Source organism: Vanessa cardui, chromosome 19, assembly GCF_905220365.1.
Source record: "Vanessa cardui chromosome 19, ilVanCard2.1, whole genome shotgun sequence".
NCBI classification, from domain to species: Eukaryota; Metazoa; Arthropoda; class Insecta; order Lepidoptera; family Nymphalidae; genus Vanessa; species Vanessa cardui.
In genome coordinates, this window is record NC_061141.1 from 11,886,887 (window position 1) to 11,903,582 (window position 16,696).

The 16,696-nt window shown below is 35.1% G+C and overlaps 1 protein-coding gene across 5 annotated transcripts in view; it reads right to left on the reverse strand.

Annotated features, from left to right (window-relative positions):
* The window catches only part of LOC124537792, a 130,785-nt gene continuing 114,089 nt past the window's right edge, over positions 1-16,696 (reverse strand). For 3 of the 5 annotated variants that reach the window (XM_047114697.1, XM_047114699.1, XM_047114698.1), the window contains 4 exons: positions 6,044-6,179; positions 5,138-5,253; positions 4,445-4,544; positions 1-4,070 (listed from right to left, as the gene is read on the reverse strand). In XM_047114697.1, coding sequence (XP_046970653.1) covers positions 787-4,070; positions 4,445-4,544; positions 5,138-5,253; positions 6,044-6,179 — 3,636 coding nt within the window. In that variant the 3' untranslated portion in view covers positions 1-786. Of the gene's footprint in view, positions 4,071-4,444; positions 4,545-5,137; positions 5,254-6,043; positions 6,180-6,629; positions 6,813-16,696 lie in introns of those variants that run through there. The other 2 variants (XM_047114700.1, XM_047114701.1) reach the window with 2 other exon arrangements.

Sequence of the window (16,696 nt, forward strand, 5' to 3'; positions counted from 1 at the left end):
TATAGGAATAAAATTTGTATTTCACAGTTCAGAAATGTTTAATACATAATGTAGTCTTTAATAAAATATAACTATGGGCTACACCATTGCAATACCACTCAAAAATACACTGTCTTAACAACGAACGTTAGCTAATGTACTAAAAATTTATATAATAACGATAATCTGAGAATAATCTGACGGTCTACTTAAATAGTTATATCAACGCGTATGTTTACAGCGATATCCTGTTATATATGAAAATATATGCATTTACAATTCATTATACGTATGTAATCAATGAAGTATTATTATCTATTCAATATGTCAGAAATGTGTCGCATCTTCTAGATACTTCGTTTCTCTAAAACTTATTTTTTTTTTAAATAATATGTCGAGCGTAAAAACTCTTTTCTTATTTAATGAAAAAACTATTATAATAATGTAACCTGCTTGTTCAATATACACATTCAAGTAGATTCCTTAAGTTAATATATCGTTAAAAAAACTGCTTTAAATGCAATCTTTAGAAAAAACATTTTTGGCTATTTTCTAATTCTAATATATTCACCTATTATTTTTTTTTCCTAACAAACATCGGAATATAAATTTTTAATCATAAAACCAATATCATCACAATCCTATATTCCAACAATCGTACGCCTGCATCTCGCAGTATCTAAAATACAATACGTCTATGCGATGTCAATCTGCTAAAACAGAATTTGTCTTATCATTTAAAATAGTTTTTAATATATAAAACTCAACTCAATGAGAACTACGTAACTTTAAGCTTAGCACCATTATTTATTTGGTCATCCCCTGTTTAGCTCGCCTCTCCCACTCTGCTCTCATCTGCAAGATCCCTTTGAATTGCGGAGACGCGTCCGCTTCTCCTTCCGCCTTCTCTTTCTCACTCTCGAGTTTCTCGTTATCGCCGTCCTTTTCTATCACAGAACTTTCTCGCTTTTCCTTCTCGACCGACTGCCTGAACTCGTCCTTTCTCTGCCAGGGCCGTTTCGTTAATGTGTCGGCTTTATACGCCATCGCTTCGCTTTTAGTGATGCTCTTAATGTCCTCTCTGTCGTTGGACGAGTCCGGGAATGTTCTATTCCGTAATCTTTTTTCCGGAGTCGAATCCGATACTTCTTTTTTGTATTTGTTCACTTCGCTTCTGTAAACCGGAGCGCTGTCCCTTTTTGTGCTCACGCTGTTTATGCTGACGCTCCTCTGATATTGAGAGCCGAACTGACTGACGCGAGCTGCGATGTCGACTATTTTGTTTTCGGGAGTCTGTTCTTTATTATCTTCGTTTTCTTTGTCGCTGTCCCTCGATTTGATAGATGCGTTAAATTCATTCTTTAATAACTTTGCCCGCGAAGCAGCATTATCTTCACTTTTGGTACATTCAGCTATTTCCTGTGCAATGTGGTCAGCTTCCGAATCCTTTAGCTTCAGAGATCGTCGGGCGAACACTTTCATCAACTCAGGTTCATCATCATTCTTCCTGTCACCGCGCGACTCCTTGCTTAAATGTTTCCTTCTATATATAACCGCTTCCTCGTGTCTGTCTGGAATTTTGTTTTCGTTGCTGTCGGTACTTTGGATTGAACTTTTGCTTCCGAAAGTCGAATGTGATTTTTGATCGATTGATATGTTGTCGTCGATTTTCTCCGTACTCCCCTCTGTGCTCACTGAGCTTGTTCGAGGTTTCTCGATTCGGTCCTGTGCCTCGACGCTTGACGCTTTCTTTTTAAAGAAATGTTTGGGGGTTTGAGGGCTCTGTGGCGTTACATTGCCGGCACTGGCACCGGAAGATTTGGAGCTGACACTCGAAGTTTTTTCGTCTAATGTAGTTTTTTCTACACTTTCACTTTTTTTGAAAGAATCTTTCCTGACTGGAATGTCTTGGGTATGTTTTGTTTCGACGATGAAAAAGCTTTCGATGTTTTGATCTTTATCCGCTTGTGGGCTATTTTTTGGTGTAACGTTGGCTGTTAAGACTACGTTAGTGACAGGCTTAGTGTCGACTTTGTTTAATTGTATATGAAGAAATTCTGGTACACCAGACTTCGTTGTTCCTGACTTTTGAACTTTTTCATCGCTCTTGCTGAGTTTTGTAGTATCAGGGGTCTTTATTGTAATGGGTGTGAGATCTTTGTTAATATGTGTTACCGATATAAATCCTTCGGTATCTACTTTGAGTTCCTTTTGATTGTTACTCTTACTGGTCTGCCCTAAAGCGCTTTCAACAGAAATAGTTTTTCGTCTATCATCCATAGGTTTCTCGGGACTACTCTTTACGCTATCCAAAGAATTAGACTTGGTTATTGGAGATATGATAGGTTTTGGAGAGCTAATAATATCATCAATTTTAGCTTCGATCTGTGAAATATCACTGTCACGCTTATGAGAATCCATTGTTATGTGAATACTGTTTGTGAAGAGTTGCCTGTCTTCATTGATGTCAGGTTTTAGACTGTCGAGGTAACTGCTATCAGTGCTAGGCAAACTATCGTAGTTAACCTCCGAATTACCTTGGAGTATACCGTAGTTTCTAGCCGATACCCTCTTGGAATAATCGTGTCTCTCGCTGACGTTTCTCCTGTAATTTACTTCCCAGCTTTCAAGCAAAGGTTCAGATATACCAACGATGGCTGGCAGACTGGGCATTTGATTTTCTTGCGAGCTTATAGAAGGTGATTCAGAAGCGTAACGAAAGCTGTGCGATTTTCCGATACTGCTTCTAGTTTCCACGTATTCGTCTCCAAGCGATCTCATACCAGACGTCACGTAAGAGTCTTCCTTGCTGGCGTGGTGAAACGACTCACGTTTGGATATTATTTCTTTTTCTCGAAAATCAGACGCCTCAGACGATCGACTCATATATTTAACATTTTCAGAACTATGAGTCATATGTTTGGTAGGCGAAGACGACACAGAGGGGTTGAAGTAGGGTATGTTTTTCGGCATACTTCCACTGTGGAACACGGAATCGTTGTTCGCGTTTTTGATTCGCATTCCCCGGACGGGAGGCTCGTCATCAAAGAACATTGGACAAGTGCTCTCCTCTTTTGTCCTGGACGCCAACTCATTCAGTATAAATGCTTTAGAAGAATACGGATCGATCAATCTCTGAACGGACGCCGGCCTTTTAGCTTTATCGTGATGCAAGCTAAATGATTCCCTCTTGTTTTCATCGACCGCTTCCTTGGAAGACGAACGCTTGGTTCTTTCGACCCTTTCGCTATATTCCTCGCGTCGACTGAATCGATTTTTAATTTCTTGGTTTAACATCTTATCGGTTTCCTCAGCGACTTTGAGATCGGTTATGCTGTATTCGACCCCGGCAACTTTAGCGGCGCTATAAACGTCTTTATAAGCTCCGTCGTGGACGTAGGCGCCTTTGTTATCAATCCTTTTGTGCATTTGATTGGAGAACACTTTCTGACCTGCAGATTTGTAATTGCGTTCTGCGGGAGTGGGCTTGTAGCTCTGGCCTTGGTCGGCGTAATAGTAACCGCTTCGCTCCGAATCGACAGCCTTATAATGCGCTGTCGACTTTTCCGTTTTCGTTTTCTTGACTTCCTGCTGGCTCTCCCCGTCAGTCTGATCCTTCTTCGACTTCTTTCCACTCTTTCTTAAAAGCAGTCTACTGAAAAACGATTCCTCTTTCTTCGAAGATCTTATGACTTCGTTCTCGATTTTCTTCTCAGATTTCGATTTCTTTTCGAGGCAAGATTCTTCGGCGTACTTCTTCTCTGAGCGATACTTGGATATCCTGTCGTCCGATTGATAAGCGTGAGCGTCACTGGTCTGGACCTTCGGCGAAGATTCCCTGAGCGGCTGGTCTTGAGTGCTCGACTTGCTCCGTTTAATAGAGGATCTTGGCGTGTTCGACTCAGCAATGCTCAGTTTTGCCGGAGATTGTCCGACGAGCTGGCTCAACGCTAACCCTGGTGGTAACGAGGAGGACTTTAATTTGGTATCGCTTGGAGTTTCGAGAACCTTTTGGAGCTCTCGATTCAGTTGGTGATGCTGCTCTTTAACGATCATATGATGCTTCGTAGTGGTCGATGAAGAGAATGATTCTGTAATTAGAAAAGTGACATTAGAACGTGGATATAGGAAGTATAGAATACCTACATATGAAACAAAACCTACTGCTCAAATGAAATGCAAACAAAAAAAGAATGCTAAAAACTCAAAACCATGAAACGGATTTTCGTACGGATTTTAATGAAGAATGTTTCAGTGTAAAATTAATTAAGGTTTCATCTAAATTGGGGGAAGTATCAAGTTGAAGATATCAAAATCAAAAATGTTGCAACTGGGAGTTTTGCTAGCGCCAGGTTACCCTATACATCTACGACATATATTTTTTATATGTACCAGTATTCTACTTGTGTGAAGACGGAGGAGTAGTGAGTAGGTTATGATTTATAACAAGTGTACTATAGCTTACCAGTAACGACTTCTGAGATCTTATGACTGACTTCAGGAGTAGTGCTTCGTATCATTTCTTCGTTCAGCTCGGGTGTTATTGGCAAGGCTGAGGCGGCAATCTGAAAAGTAAAAGATATATATTAGTTAGAGTCAATAAAAGTTTTAATAACAATGCTATTATTAGACTTTTAATTAACATGGTTATTTTTATTATTGAAGTTATTAACTTCGAGTTATTTACTATTAATTATCACCAGAATTCTCGTGAACAAGACATTCGTATATAAGTCGTAAAATAAATGTCAAAATATCGAGCACCACCGAACTGAAATATAAAACATGATAAATATCCCGAAACTAATAACTTTAATAATGCTATTATTGTTATTTATCTTTTAAGGCCTGTTTAATTTAATTTTCAATCGCAAAATTAATACTTTACTTATTTTACTTAGCACTAATACAATAAAAGATTCGTAGTAAAAGAGCGTGTAGTTAATATATTACTTCGTGTCCCAGGGAGGTCCCTGGGTAGGTGTGTGCACTTATCTCATCACATACTCTATCACCTAACAGCAATAGAAAATGAAAGTTATGAGTGCCAGTGTAACTACAGGTACAATCCCAAGATTGGTGGCACCAATGTCAATGGACAGTGATGAGGACTTAACATCGAGTGGCCAATGTGGCCATAAGAAGCCAATATACTAACCGAGTTGGCTTTCTTCCGTCGCGGCGCGCCGTGCGTGCGGCGCGGGCGCACCGCCATCTTGTGGCGCGCGGCCGAGTGCGACAGCGGCGCCACGCCCGGCGGCGGCTCCGATGAATCTGGAAATTTGACAAATACTATAAAATACCTCTTTACTTGTAAACTCGTTTGGAATAAAAATCTGAAATAAATATGAGACAACATCACATACATTACTCTGATCCCAATGTAAGTAGCTGAAGCACTTGTGTTATGGAAATCAGAAGTAACGACGGTACCACAAACACCCAGACCCAAGACAACATAGAAAACTAATGGGTAATCTACATCGACTCGGCCGGGAATCGAGCCCGGGATCTCAGAGTGGCGTACCCATGAAAACCGGTGTACACACCACTCGACCAAGGAGGTCGGTAGCTACCATTAAGACTCCACTATTAGGAATTAATCATATTCAAGTAACGACGGTACCACAAACACCCAGACCCAAGACAACATAGAAAACTAATGAGTAATCTACATCGACTCGGCCTGGAATCGAGCCCGGGATCTCAGAGTGGCGTACCCATGAAAACCGGTGTACACACCACTCGACCAAGGAGGTCGGTAGCTACCATTAAGACTCCACTATTAGGAATTAATCATATTCCTATTTATCCCTCTAACGAGGCTTAAAGCCTGTTCAGAGTGGAAACGACAATAGCTTTAGGCTCGGGTCGATCTTGCTTCTTATCACATTGCTAATATATGTATACCTATGTGCTATTGACGCTTTCTTGAGTAAATATTATTAAAAAATAATTCATTTTCATAGATCTACACATATTTCTCTTCCTGTTGGATGTCCTTCATTAAAAATGCCATCCTTGTAACTAAAATCTTGAAAGGATGTAGTTGCACTAAACTTACTGTAGAGGTCGGAGTGATCGCTTCTAGAGTGGTCGTGCTGATGACCGCTACTGCTGTCCTCGTCCATCTCAGAGGAACCAACGCTGAGGAGGGAGCCATCGCTGCACGACGACTGGGATATGCCAGCATGGTGACGCTGAAAAAAAAAATAACATTTAAATAATTTCACAAATAGAACGAAATGTAGATTAAAGATCATTCTCGCTTTGAATTAATTAATTTAAATTATGAAATTGCATTTCTAATATTCAACGATTTGATACACCCAATGCACAGAATGCGTAACTATTACAGCTCGCTATGATCTTGTTTTAATTTATTAAATGTTTTTTTTTTTGTTGTTCTAGATTAGTGTAAAAAATTTATGCCTCATTTGCTTATATTTTCATGGAACATTTCGTTTATAAAATGAAGTCAATGACTTCGCGTCTAAGACACGAAATAACTGCAATAAGAGTTCCATTTTATCATTGGATATACTGAACACACATTTAAGGCAGTGTTAATATTTGTATTTCAGTCAGTCACGTGGTATTTATTTAATTTATGCGCGTTATATTTTTATCAGATATCCTTATCTACGGACCTTGATATTGGCACTGATGTGCCGTCTCCTCGGCGGACGCCTCATTTCAGTCGTGCTGGTCACGTACAACATCATTGTGATATTACACTAATACACTAAATCATTTCACTAACTGATTTTAATCGTCGAAACGTCCATCAACGTTAGTTTTACTAATCAACCTAAATACTGAAAGTTCATTGGTTGTTAATTACGTCATTGGCTGCTGTTGACCAATGACCATTCAGATTGACCTAACATTAGTTAAGCTGACTTTGATCAACGCTTTATTAACTAAAGTTAAATTGAATATTTTATTAATTATTTATATTGTCTGTTTTGTAATTACTTTATATATCTTGATTAAAAAGTTTTGATTGTTATCAATTTTATTCTTATTCTGAATCCACAATCATTAATCGCTAAGAAGTATAACAGGTTCGGAATATTGATTTCACGTGGCGGATTTCCATAATTACAAAAAAACGACATATATTTTCGTAGCTATTTTACGCCCTATGCCAAATGATAAATGTAATGTAAATATATAAACATAAATTTAGCTCTTTTCCAAAACATATAATTATATAAAGATAACTTTTATAGCATGTGATTTAAAATTGATAGAAATTAATTTTATAGTATGTTTTATAAATAATCGTAAACGCTTATTTATTGGTGAGATAATAAATATTTACATTAAACTATGTAAAATAGATTTTTATATATATTGTTATGTCAACAAAATTAGAATTTTCAGTTTATAAATATCTCTGGGAATTGATGAATGATAATTTACTGTTTCGACATCAAATTCATAAAATAAATTACCGTATTAAATTATTAGGAACTCGGAACGAATTTAAGTACATCACATCAGAAAACAACGATAATAAAATTGGTGACGCTTTTCCCTGACGTTAAAGCTGGATGATTAAGAATTACCAAAATTGTCACGTACGCAATTATATTTTTTTTATTATATTCATTAGAGAACATAAGATAATAAAAGTAAAAGTTTTTATGTCTATTTACTGTTTAATCTGTGGAAAAGCGAATTAAATTTATTTATAAGTACTGTTTTGTATTCTTAGTTTAAAATTCAACATTGCTATATATTGTTGTTTTGAATTGTAGTAACAGCTACTTACCCAGATGGGTTTGTACATATAATCGCAAATTGTACTGAGAATATTAGATACAAGGCAATGCATTATCGATGATATGTATATCTGCAGTGTTAACAATCTCTAATTAATCTCAATTAGCCATCTAAGGCAATACTTGAGTTGAAAATCGTTATATGTTACAATTAAATTTCATGAATTCAGGGCGGGGGCGTTGAGTATCAGGCATTGCATACAATTTAATGTGAAGTGATAATAATAAAATCTATCCTATTTACTTGGTGGGAAGCTTTTCTCTCTGGATAGATACCACCCACTCATCAGATATTTTATTGCCAAGCAGCAAAGCTTAGTATGTCTGTGTTCCAACTAGAAGTGAGCCAGTATAACTATAGGCACAGAGGACAAGGAACAAAGGATCTTACTTCCCAAAGTTGGAGGTGCATTGAAGATGTAAGGAATGGTTTATATTTATTACAGCGTTTAGAGGCGATACGTTGTAATAATTTTCTCTCTTTTCATCCCCAGTAATTTGACATTCGAAAAAAGGGGACAAATAATTTTATAACTATACAACCTCTATATAAAATTTATAGCTAATGCTATAACAATATAAGCAAACTTCAATGTCACGTATAAATTATGCATCATTTTTATCATATTTAAATTTAAAAATCGAACAATCTATCACACGTCTAATCAGCTGTTATCGAGCACGACAGCACTTGTCTGTTTAGATGTAACAGGCGATAACGTATATAACATACATATTATTTTTCTTTCTAGCTTTTTTACACTTTCTTAAATTTTCTATAATTGATAATTTTGTTATACATCAATACTATACTTTGATTGGCTGACAAGATGGGTCAACTGGACTGCCTCTGGTCAGTTACAAGCCATTTATATACTTCAGAGGCATGAGTTCATAACAATCAACCAATGAGATTTAGGTGCTAGAAAAATCCAATCACTTTTGTTCATTTGGTTTGAATTTCGAATCCAGGAATATGCATTTCTATAATCCGATTTAAAATTCGAATCAGGATTCTAGAATCTGCATCTCTGTAACACAGCTACACCAATGAGGTTGATTCGAATAAAACCAATCAGCAATATCACGATATCATTTGAAATTGCAAGACATACAATTTTAAAGGCGATAAATTAAACGTCACTTAATCTGAATTATGGATGCACGTTTCGGTATCGTTACGTGCGTTACTCGCACGCATGGACCAATAAATATTGGCAATAATTCAATTTTTGATCGTAACAAATCAAATCGCATACAGGGAAATATCGATTTGAGCAATACGATATTGATAAATGGTAAACTACTGTTTCACGATAATGCCGGCGAAGTAAATGAGACTTCTAAGTACGACGTTAAATAAATAAATATTGGACAATAGCTGAAGCACTAGTGTTATGGAAAACCAGATGTAGCGACGGTACCACAAACACCCAAACTAATGAACCTTTTCAACGTTGTGTCCACCGGGAATTGAACCCGTGACCTCGGAGTGGCGTACCACGTTTTTTTCAAATGACAGTTGGAGGTTGTTGGTTTTTGGTCACCAACAGCCATAGACATTGGCCAAGAAATATTCCTCAAATCGCTTTTAACCTGGAGTTACACTGGCTTGCTTACCCGTCATACTGGAACATTGGCTTTATAAATATGATGAGTGGTACCATCATAAGACAATTCTCTAACATTTCATCAAAGCGGTTATTCTCAAAGGAGATTACTAATACTATCCAGGGTATATTATCGTGCATAAGTGCGCTAAGTAATAAAACACGGGAATTGAACATGAAACCGAAACCGTCGCTTTATACGATTTGACATCGCAATGCATTTGTACATTGTATGTATTAGTTATTGTCACGGGTGCAGTGGTGCGATTCAAAGTAAAAACATATGCGATATATCTAAATGTAAAGGTTTTTAAAGTTATCACGAAATGCCGTACTTATTGTATTTGAATTAAGTCTATTTAATTTATGACCTTGCGTGTATTGCACTTGCAGGAGCTGAATGCGAGTAGCCGAAGATCGATGACAGTGGCGTGCTATTGGAGTGGCCTATGTCCAAAAGTGGAGAGAAAAGGTGATGATGATGTTGATGAATTTATGACCAGATTAGCACTTAACCAAATGCAATTTCTGTCTTTATAATAAAGGCAATATGGGTTTAAATCGAGAAATTTATAAGAACAAACTTGAAAGCCATGTTTTGTTAGTTTCATAAATTCCAGTCTTAAGGGATGTTTACACACTATAAAGAACCTACCTGTCAAATTTCTGTCTGTATATAAATCAAATAAAGTTGTGTAAATCCCCTTAAAAAGTTCCTTTTATTTTATAATCCCTATATATTACAACTTCTGACAATTAACAACTCTTAAGAATTTATTTATCTAATATTTATTTACTAAACACTCGACGCATCTGTAATAATATTTGAAATGGGAAAGTAACTATTTGTTTGTTGCTTTTTCACGATCAAACCATTAAAACGAACTTCACAATATATTGTATGAATTAAGCTTGAACTTGAGGACTACTAAAACGCGAGTGAAACCAAGGGCGATATCTTGTATATACTTACTAAAAGGTGAATTGCAGGTGGTAAAATTAAAAGGAAAACATATTTAAACAAAAATAATCAATCATCACATTAAATGCTTAAATATATACAAATATGAACTAAAACTAGTTACTGTATAAATAAAATTTTAACAAAAAGAAAAACCGACTTCAAACAAAACAGTATTTTAAAACAAATTAAAAAGCACTAAAAAATAATAAAAATAATTGGATATTTAACATATTTTTGAGAGTCCTCCTAGGTAAAATGAAATGAAAAATATTAGACTACTTAAAAGTCGATTTACGATTATATAACGTAGTTATAGTTATTGTTATATTTGGAGCCGGTGTCAGCCACAGGCACACGCTTCAACAATCAAAAGAAAGAAGCGATACGAGCCTCTTGATTGACCCAGTATAATATCGTATAAAAGGTAATTTGTAAGAAACATTTCTTAAAGTTTATTGTTTTTTGATAGGTATAGTATATGGTTGGCTGACACCGACTCCAAATATAGCAATAATTATAACTACATTATATAATCGTAAATCGACTTTTAAGTAGTCTAATATTTTTCATTTCATTTTACCTAGGAGGACTCTCAAAAATATGTTAAATATCCAATTATTTTTATTATTTTTTAGTGCTTTTTAATTTGTTTTAAAATACTGTTTTGTTTGAAGTCGGTTTTTCTTTTTGTTAAAATTTTATTTATTTTTTTATTTTAAGTGAAGCTGATGTAGACTAACATTTTTTTCTTAATATGGATAGATTAAGCGTGCCGTTTATATGAATCAGAAACTTCTTCAGGGACAATTTCAAAAGAAACTTTCGAATAAAGCAAAAATAGACTTTCGAAAATGCGGCTTTAATACGTCATGCGGCATAAACTACAAGGTACCACCCTCGAATGAGCTGTAATCGACCTCAGTAAAAAAACTTTGCAAAAGAGCTATTCGTATGCTATGTCGTACATCATATGACATCACATCATATACACAAAATTTGATTAAAGACAGAAAGAAATTCTACCCCAAATCGCATCCTAACTGTAAGCCGTTTAGGAGTTCCGTCAATACATAGTATAAAACAAAGTCGCTTTCTCTGTCCCTATATCTTTAAAACTACGCAACGGATTTTGATGCGGTTTTTTTTAATAGATAGTGTGATTCAAGGGGAAGGTTTGTGTATATAATAAATGAATAATATAGTAAAGAAACACTGACAACTTTAGAAGTTTGCAATGTGATGTCGTAAATAAACAAATTCTTTTGTATATTTAGTATCAGTATTGCACTCGTGAGAAGTCGGGGCGGGTCGCTAGTTGATTATAATATTCGATTATGACAATTACATGAACATAACCACGTTCCGGAAGGTGATTCAAATATCCAAGTAACCCATAAATAAAAGATTCGACCGAGTATTGCTAACGTGCTCCTCAGAATTGTTCCGTTCCCTCCCGTTCCCTTAATTTGGCATGGATCCTGTGCTCAGAACCTTACCAAACTTTCACCAAACTACCCTTGAAGTATATATTTTATAATAAAAAAAGAATTATCAAAATTGGTTAACGTGATTTTCAGTTATTCACCTATTTGTCGCGCATATACATAATGCAAATTTAAGACTTATGTCGTTTTCACATGGATACCATCATCAGAAAAAAAAATAAAAAAAATGGGACCCCACGGGAAGCACTACCTTTCAAACAAAAAAAAAATATCAAAATCGGTCCACCCAGTAAAAAGTTATGAGGTAACAAACATAAAAAAAAAAAAAAAAAAAAAAAAAAAAAAAAAAAAAAAAAAAAAAAAAAAAAAAAAAAATACAGACGAATTGATAACCTCCTCCTTTTGGAAGTCGGTTGATAAATCTTGACCGCGTGGAATGGTGGCAAGAATGCTAACAGCATTTCCCCGTTGAATCGCAATTCCGATCCTCTGGGCAAACGAACCAGCCCTCTTGTCACCAATTGAGGCAATGATACATCACATATTTATGTAATATACGACGTCTACTTAAAGGCTTTGTAATAAGTTATAGTAGATATTTCCAACAGAAAATTGCATCATTTATATGAAATAAACTCTCTTAGAACCTGTCCCCGAGCCAAAATATAGCCAAATAACGACGTTTATTGCACATTTTTTGGCAAACGTCCAAGAACTTCATGCTGTCAATCGATATACCTGTGATAAAACTGTCAACATAACATTATAAGGTAAAATCTTTGCCTTCAATTTATGCAAAATTTAAAAACATAATCGATGACGGATACAAGTTGTCAAAACTCACACCGCAATAATGAAAACGTAGGGTTCTATTTTCAAAAAAAATGTTGTAAAATCAATACAAAAACTAGAAGCTATAAAAAACAATAGAAATCTTCAAGAATCAAATCAATACATACTGATACAACATTTTACCTAAATATCATCTTTATCTCTGGCTAGTGGAATTATCCACTGACAGACATCTCAGCTTATCAGATTTATGTATAACATCGAAACAATTGAATAGAGATGTTTCATATTCGATAGTCGATTAATGTAATCCGTCTTCTTTGCGCGTTATGCGGAACATTACTTAGTTGAGTAACCAGTTACCTAATGTACTGGTATACACCTAGAACTTGGGAAATACAATACGAGCTATATTAAGCTATAGTATACCAGTTTAAAATGCAGATCACAAGGTTATTGCACTAAGCTATTTGATGGTTAGTGATCACTTCTACATATAGACTTTAAGGAATACTAACCATTGTGAATTACCAACTATAGGATGTAACATATAATTAAACTAGTCCGCTCATCCCTTTGCGTACCTCATTTTAACGAATTTCTACCACATTTAAGTCAACCAAATCTTCCAGGAGCGGCGTGATGGAATATGCTCTAACCTTCTCCTCAAAAGAGACACTACTAACCGAGCACAGGGTCTATGTGTTGCATTTTGTATCTTCTATAATAATGTGCTCAAATAAACCAGTAAATCTTTAGAAAAGTATCTTTGCAATTATAAAATCGACGACGTAATCGAAAACATTATAGCATAAAGCATTTAGTACGAATAATTTATGCGGAACTAAATAGTACAATAATAATTATAATTGAAAAAAAATATTACCAAATATCACACTTTAATAAGAAAACTTAATATAACCAACTTCTATAGAATCATATCGGTATAAATATTAAACAAAAATGAAACAAATCTATTTTTCCATCTCTCTCTATCAAACTGTCATACAGCAACAATAGAATAAACAAAAATATGTACAGATACATCACATAAACAGTATCCGCGACACGAATCTGTTATCTGTTAGAAAGCGGATGTAGGGGGCTGGCGGGAGGGAGAAAACGGACGTGCATTATTGTCGAAACGATTTAAATATTATTTGAGAGTGTAATAAACTATGGTTTTTTATTGTTCTATATTTATTCGGGTGTAAAGAAATAGCCATACTTAGAGTTGTTGTGTACCGGTTTGAAAGGTGAGTGAGCCGGTGTAATTACAGATCCAAGACATTACACCTTGGTAATCTTACTTCATTCTTTCATCCTATGGTTGGTGCATTGATAATGAAAGAAATGGTTAAAATTTCTTATAACACCAATTTCATTACGCGGTAGTGACTCTACTAGGTGACTTAATTGCCCGACCGCCTAACTACATAATTAAAAAAAAAAGTCTTTGTATTCATTTTGCTATGTTAGCTGCGCTGTGTATTGTAAGATATGAATAGGCAAAGTAACGACCCAGAAGTATACCACGACTAAGTTATAATAACAGATCAATCAAAGCCCTCCCCCCCCTTCCACCTTCAGGAGGTTTTAGGCTTATACCACTACTCGTATTTGTCGAGCTTTAATACAAATGTATCAGAATTCCACCTAACAGTAAACCTTGTATAGAATGAAATTTAAGTTGAAAATTCAATTATGCTTGGATTTGAACCGGCAATATGCGGTTCACGTGAACGACTGAGGAATATCGGCAACGAAAAGATCCATAAACGGTTCTGATCTGTAAAATTCTACGTCAAATCGAGAGCGTGTTAGCGCAAATATTAATACAAGTCCATAATGTCCAAATATGGTCAACGTAAGGAAGTTAAAATTTGCATAAACACGCAAACTTAAATTTGTTACGCAATTCATTTCTACTTTGCGATGAACTTACGGAACGTTACGTAATCAAATTATTTAGTTTTGTGACTAGACTTTATTATATTATTAGTAAAGTAGAATTGTAGTTCGTGAGAATGTTAAGATTTGAATAGCTTTTTATTATATTACTTAAATCATTAACATTTATTATATTGTGCATATTATATAGTATACAAGTATTTGCGCAGGAGTACTAACTTTAACAAGAACTTAAAATCGACTAGAGATTAGAACCCAAACCCCACCTGTCTCTCTCCATCTTTAATAGGATAAGTTAACCTTATGGTTTAATGACCGCGTTTACTAAAATTTTGAATTTCTATAGTCAACTCCTTTATGCCTAAAGTCTCACTTTAAAGTAATACTTAGTACGTTAAGTCAATAAGGTATACAAGTAACATTAACGTTTGGATAAGTTCGATTCAGCAATACAACAGAAAAATGCTTCTTGCAGTTTTGGCATACGTCTCTATATATATTTATACTTGTTGTCACCCGCCACTTCTCTCGCGTTTTAGTTTATGTTGCCATGTTGGGCAAAAAAAGTAGCCTATGTCCTTCCACGGATTTCAATTTTGCTTCATACCAAATTTCGTCGAATTAGGTACAGTAGTTTAGCTGTAAAAGAACAACAGATAGACAGACAGTGTTACTTCCACATTCATAATATTATATATAGTATAGAAGTATAGATAAAAACGTCTAATTTTATTTCTTTCTATTTTTATACGTTTATCAGATATTCATAAACAAAAAAACCTAAACTATTTTCATTAATGACATTTAAAAAATAATACTCGTGATACAAACTCCTTTACATTTATCAAATGCAACATTAGCAGCTTAATCCGTCCTAAGCGGAGTTACGTCATCGATAACCTATCAGTGATAACGAGGCAATTGTGGATTAACTCAGAATCGATTGCATCCTATCACACTCATAACGGCCATTGTAATTTCATAAACACGCTCTTTGAAGTGTCTTGTGTTGTTTTATTAACTAAATAATATCATATATGCGAATATAATTATCTATACTTTTATTATAAATGGAAGTATCGTTGTCTGTTGCTATTTCACATGCAAAACGCTAAACCGAATTCAATTAAATTTGTTATGATATCTTACGATCCACTCCTAAGATGCGAGCGAATACATAGGCGACAAATCAAAATCAAAATAATCTTTATTCAAGAGAGCTTTTACAAGCACTTTTGTTTCAATTAAGTGAAGCTACCACCGGTTCGGAAAGTAGATTCTACCAAGAAGAACCGGCAAGAAACTCAGTAGTTTCTCTCTTTCAACATTTAAAAAATACAAAGTCATGTTAGTTTATACAATTATTTAAATTAATATATCCTGCGTGGAAGTCAACGGGTATTAATTCCACGCTTTTTTATCATCTACAAAATCTTGTATCGATTAATACGCCTTTTTTATAGTTACCAATATAACAAAATTCGAATTTAGAACACTATTCAGATAACTGAAGTTAGGTCACAAGATAGTCTCTTTATGTGACATCTGTAATCACTCAGCATATTTCGTTGGCTTCAAAAGATTAAAGTCATCATTGCCAGCCAACGCTGGAACTCAGAGATTGCCTTGAAAAGCGACAAAGGCGATGCTGCAGATTATACCTACATACCCTTAACAGCGACATTATCCACCAAAAGTTCTTTATAATAATAATATAATATTTTTATCTAAGAGGCTCTGTAATCTGTACAGATCGCGAATCTCAGGGAGCTTGTCCAGACATTAATAAATATTAAAATTTGTGCATTTGTCTCTATGCTAACCTAACCTAATAAGATGTTCTATTAACACGATGAGATTCTTAGTCCCAAAAAGAAAAGTATTTTCTATGTTTGTCCTTCATAGAAATTATTAGACACTTATATTTACTCGTGCAAACCGACCGTAATATTCGTTTATATAATACTTGTTTTATTTAATATGCCATGCCATGCCATGCCCATGCCTCTATAATATCTCTATTAATTATTTTTGTGTAAATCGACACGACAAGAAACGAGCGTTTAGGGTTGCCAGCTGCTTTAGCCGGGCGTGTTGTTCGGACAAATATTTCTCTTGCACTTATTTCTTATTCGACTTTTCATCAAATACACTGAATGCTATGGAAATAGCTTTGCTGAGTCCGAGCCTAATATTACATACGTT